This window comes from Triticum urartu, chromosome 7A (genome assembly GCF_056163025.1).
Source record: "Triticum urartu cultivar PI428250 chromosome 7A, HENAU_Tu73, whole genome shotgun sequence".
Taxonomy (NCBI): Eukaryota; Viridiplantae; Streptophyta; class Magnoliopsida; order Poales; family Poaceae; genus Triticum; species Triticum urartu.
Window position 1 is genome coordinate 154,967,358 of NC_141879.1, and position 5,767 is coordinate 154,973,124.

Sequence of the window (5,767 nt, forward strand, 5' to 3'; positions counted from 1 at the left end):
TGACGCTAACTGCGGCAAATAGTCGGCCTGACGCACAAGAGCATCCCCAACTGACGTCGGAGAAAATCGCGGTCGCTAGTTTTGAACTCATGATGTCACAGTAGCAAACACGTGCTGCTAGCCACTATACCTTATGGCAGATAGTGACACATAATAGTCTGAACGGTTTTTAACTATAACGTGATATTCACTCTAGCGTCCAATTTATTGTAGCATACAGGTTGTTCAATTTTTTGACCTATTTAAAAAATGGTAAGAAAAAATTAGAAATTATGAACAAAATTTGAAATTTGAAATTAGTTTTTGAATTACAGGAACAAAATTTGAATTTCGCTACATTTTGAAAATTTCTGAACATTGTTTGTAAAAGAAAAAAAATTGATTTTACATTCGCACGTTGTTGAAAAATTTTGAACACAAATTTAGAAACATGGGGACATTTTTTGAAATTTGGAACAAAATGTTCAAAACACGAACATTTTTTGAAATTCCTAAATAACTTTTGAATCATGAACATTTTTTAAGTCGTGAACAAAGTTTGAAAATGAGAACGTTTTTGGAATACCTGAACATTTTTAAACACAAAACATTTAATGAAAATTGTGAATATATTTTGAAGAGGAGAACATTTTTTCAAATCCCTAAACATTTTTGGAAACACGAACATATTATGAAATCATGAAAAATAGAATCACAAATTCTTTTATGAAATCATGAACAAATTTAGAAAATAATAATATTTTATGAAATCTCAGAACATTCTTTAAAATCCTGAACAAATTTTGAAAATGCCATTTTTTTGAAACACAAACATTTTGTTAGATTATAAACACATTTGGAAAGCAAGAACATTTTTGGCAGTTCCTGAACATTTTAAGAAATTGTGAACATGATAAGATTTTTGAAATTCATTTTTTTAAAATTTCAAACAAAAGCAACAGGAAAAAGAAAAGCAAAAAAAGACAAGGACAAAAATAGAAACGAAAAAGGAAAACAAATACAAAAAGAAACAATAACAATAATAAAAAGACAAAAAGAATAGAAAAAAAGGAAAACTGGTTAAGGTTCCCAAAACCGCTAAAAACCACTAGGAACCCTCTAGAATATCAAAACTATAAGCTTCTACGTACTACAAATGAAGTGTCGACCATGTAAACGTCGTAGGTGGAAGTGGCAGTCCACTTTCCCGTATTGGGGGTGGTTGGGGAAGCTGTCGTATAGGCAATGACGTTGATATCCTCGTCCATGTCCTCGGCCTCCTCGGAGGCGTAGTCCAGCACATCGGTGAAATCTTTGATAGTGGCTACTAAGTGGGTGGTGGGTGGGACGTAAAATTCACCGTGGCTTGTGTTAAACTTGATCCAATCATAGACCGAGGACAGGCCATCCATGATGCTCATCATCTGGATCCGATCTAACATCTCGTTTAACAACGAGAGGTCGGCCGGATCCATCCCCTGATGTCTTTCAGAGTTAACCTCCTGTATGCCACTATAGGGGGTGCGTTCGGCCACGGCTGACCCCTGGTCCTCGAACGCTGAGATCGGATCCATGCTCAAAGCCAGATCCGATATGGAGGCTGACCCGGATATAGGGTCATGGAGAAGGTCTGAAGTTGAAGCTTCGGGATTTTCGGGCTTCTTAGGTAAGGTTAAGAACCCAATAAAGACTAGATCGCCCCGGGTGTCGGCGACGTACTCCAGGTTGTTGAACCTGATTTCCTGTTTAGGGGCGAAACTGTCGACCTGGTCTCCATCGAGTTGGCGTGTAGAATGATGTCACCAAACGCGAAGAGCTGGCCGGGCACAAAGACGTCCCCGGTGTGGATGCCGTTGCTGATGGCTTAGCGAGCCATTGATCCTTCGACGATCCCACAACGGGACTCTCAATGAAAGCACCAATGTCGGTGTCAAAAAGAGCAAATCTCGGGTAGGGGGTCCTGGTTGTAGATCTTGGATCGATGGGTAACAAGGAACACAGAGATAGTATTTACCTAGGTTTGGGCCCTCTCGAAGAGGTAAAACTCTACATCCTGCTTGATTGTATTGATGTGTTTGTATGATGATTACAGAGTTGATCTACCACGAGATCGGATGAACTAAACCCTAGATGAGTATTCAGCCTCTACGGACTAAACCCTCTGGTTTATAGACACCAGGGGTACATAGGGTTACACATGGTCGGTTAAACACGCAGACTCCATTTTCTTTACTTGGAGGATACGCCAAGGCTTCAGAGGTTTCCTTCCAGAACACGGAGTCGCTTATAGCTCGGCCTTCCAACGACGGATCAAGAACGGCCAACCCGTCCAACCCTTGAGAGATCGGCCGGCAGCCCAAGGACCCCTTAGTCCGGGATACCCTCAGTAGCCATAAGATGATCCTTGACCTCCACAGCCGACCACCGCTCGCTGAGTCCCACCGTTGTACGCCCAGATGCACATCTAACCAGGACGCCGGCGGCCACCACCAGGTCATGTCGCCCACAGAGCAAGAAGGGGGAGAGATGGGCCCCGCCACCACCGTCAGCCACACGAGCTTCGCCCGCGCGGTGTCCTTCGGTGGCGATGGCGGGTGGGGGAGAGGAAGGGGGCGGAGGCGGTTGCAGGTAGAGGAGTCACCCTCGTGTCGCCCTAGGCAGGGGCGACTGAGGGGTACAAGGGTCCGCGTTGTCGAACTAGTCAAATGTCACGTGTCCCATGAGCAAGCTAAGTATATTTATTCAAATGAGTGTGTCTAGGTCTCATTCAATTGAGACTTAATCAAGTATCAGTCAAGTGACATCACATTTTTCCAAGGGTATTTCTTTACTTACTAAATGCAGCATCGAGGGATACAATTATAATGAATGCATACCCAGCCTTTGTATAATTAGGATGCACACAACAAACATAACACACACACCCAAACGATCACATCGGCAAAGAGCAAAGTCATAAAAGACCAAAGCTATGCCTAGGTGGAGGAAGGAAAAAACTAAAGAATTGAAAACAATGATTGGCGATATACAACAGTGACCATCGGCCCCAACATATCTTGACAACCAAGGACTACGTGAAAGGATCTCCAAAAAAGACGCCTCCATGAAGGAAACGATGTTGAAACACCGCCATCACCGGACCCAACCATCAAGGTTAGATCATGGGTTTTCGCTTTGGATACCATGTGTGAGCCACTTCCGAGCAATGCCCTCATCAGGATAACGATGCAAAAGAACGTCGTCATTGCAAGATATGACCAACTAGGGTCACAACCACACCCCCTCGAAGTCCACCTATGTTGTCTCCTTAACTTTCCTCGATCTCAATAGTTGCATATGCACACAATCCTTATGGCGAGGGATGGCCATGCCCGTATGAGTAAGCTGACAAGACGAGAGAAGAATTTCTCTCGCCACCATCCGACGAAGTGTTTGACGGGAAAGGACTTTCGGCACCACCAAAATCTTGGGATGGGGACACTCTGAAGGCATAGAACATCCTCACAAGTAGCAGCTTGGTTACTGATCTGTATCAGACGATAGCTCCACGAGCGGCCACTAGCTCCGCCGTCCTCGCCGATTGACGCAAATCATCCAGGTTGAACCTCTTCAGATAACCGGTCCATCCCACAACCACATAGCAGCATACTGACCAGATTCACGACCGAGCCTGAGCGGAGGACCACCATGAGCACGACGCACCAACATCAAAGATGTACCCGTGGAGCAACGACCCTAGCATGGGTGTGCTCCCATGTTGGATGCATCGAAGGAAGTCACAACACAAGACGCAGAGGAGCAACAGATGCGTTTCAAGCTCCCGTGATCCTATCGATGAAGATGACCGCGTCACGAGCGCACATGGTGCTGATCTAGCCATCCCAAGCCATGCTTCCGCCAGATACGTGGAGCGCCGGAGCTGCCGCTGTAAGGCCAACTCCACCGCGCGATCCTAAACGGACGTCCGTTTTGTCCTGTTTTTGTCCTTTTGGGTAAGGATTTGGGATCGTGTCCGGGCCTGTCCTGGGATGCGGTGGTCGTGCGCCCAGCGCGTGGCCGCATCCTTTTGTCCCATCTTGTCCGTCAGGGTCAAGAATTGCCCAAATTTACATTAAAACTAGTTTCGAACCCAAATATTTGTCTAAAAATTAAAATAGTTTTACAACTCAATTGAAATTGTCTTTAATAAAATAGTTTTACAACCAAATCGAAATTGTCTTGACTGAACATAAAATGGAAAAATACATCTATTCGTTGCCAACGTGATTCCACACGTGCTCAACCAAGTCATTTTGAAGATTCACATGAGTGTGCCAATCACGCATCTCACGGTGGAATTGGGCAAACTGTTCAAATGTGGCCGGGTCTTAGTGCAGGGGCTCAATATTTTCACCTTGATAATCAAATCCTTGGTCGAAGATACTCTCATCACGCTCGTCCTCGACGATCATGTTGTGCATGATCACACAAGCAGTCATCACCTCCCAAAGCTTCCTTTCATCCCATGACAGTGCAGGGTTTCGAACGATACCCCACCGGGATTGAAGCACACCAAAAGCACGTTCCACATCCTTTCTAACACTCTCTTGCATTTGGGCAAATCTCTTTCTCTTCTCACCTTGAGGTTTCAAGATTGTCTTCACAAAAGTTGACCACTGAGGATATATACCATCTGCTAGATAATATCCCTTGTTCTAATGGTGGCCGTTGATCTCAAAGTTGACAGGTGGGGAGTGGCCTTCTGCAAGCCTCGCGAAGACTGGAGAACGCTGCAGCACGTTGATATCATTGTGAGAACCTGCCATGCCGAAGAAAGAATGTCATATCCAAAGATCTTGTGATGCCACCGCTTCTAATATGACAGTGCACCCGTTAACATGCCCCTTGTACTGGCCCTGCCAAGCAAATGGACAGTTCTTCCACTCCCAGTGCATACAATCTATGCTGCCAAGCATACCTAGAAAGCCTCTAGCTGCGTTGGTCCCAACAATCTCTCTGTATCAGCGGCAGTTGGCTGCCTCAAGTACTCTGGGCCAAAGACCTCGATCACAGCCTGGCAAAACTTGTACATTGACATCAGACATGTTGTCTCACTCATACGCACATACTCATCCACCAGATCGCCTGGAATTCCATATGCAAGCATGCGGATGGCCGCGGTGCATTTCTGGTAGGAGGAGAATCCAAGCTTGCCAAGGGCATCCGTCTTGCACTCGAAGTATGGGTCATGAGCAACCACTCCCTCTCGGATACGATTGAACACATGCCTGGCCATACGAAAATGGCGACGAATTTTATCCGGCCTGAAGAGCGGGGTGTTGGCAAAGTAATCTGCATAGAGCAGGGCGTGGCCTCTCTCCCTGTTGCGGTTCAGGTTGGGAGCACGGCCAGGGACTGACCCCTTGTACCGAGGAAGCTGCCGTTGAATATGGTCGTGAACAACCAGTGCAGCCACCACAAGATCGTCAGCATTCGACGACGAATCGTCCGATGAACAAAGGAAGTGATGGTAGAAAAACTCGTCTCCACTGTCCATACCTTTGTTGGCAAAAGGTCGAACACCTTGCGCTCGTGGTGGCGAAGAGGTCGCGATGATCACCTCGACGTAGCAGGGTGGTTGCCGGCCGGCTACAGGCCGCTCTGGAGCTCTCGTGGGAATCTGCCTCGGCCGCCGTGGTACGTCGCCGGCAGTCGTGTCCCCTCTGCCACCGGCAAGGACGGCGAGGGCTAAACCTCCTCCGATCGACGACCAAAACTACGGCGGAAGCGCGGGCGTGGTGGCGGCCAT

General features: G+C 46.7%; 1 protein-coding gene across 1 annotated transcript; it reads right to left on the minus strand.

Annotated features, from left to right (window-relative positions):
- Window positions 1-4,673: 4,673 nt before the first annotated feature.
- LOC147958714 (uncharacterized) lies at window positions 4,674-5,515 on the minus strand. Its single transcript, XM_087532258.1, has 2 exons — window positions 5,074-5,515; window positions 4,674-4,777 (listed from the first exon to the last, which is right to left on the minus strand). The coding sequence occupies exons 1-2, from the start codon at window positions 5,513-5,515 to the stop codon at window positions 4,674-4,676; spliced, it is 546 nt and encodes a 181-aa protein (XP_087388384.1).
- Window positions 5,516-5,767: the final 252 nt, after the last annotated feature.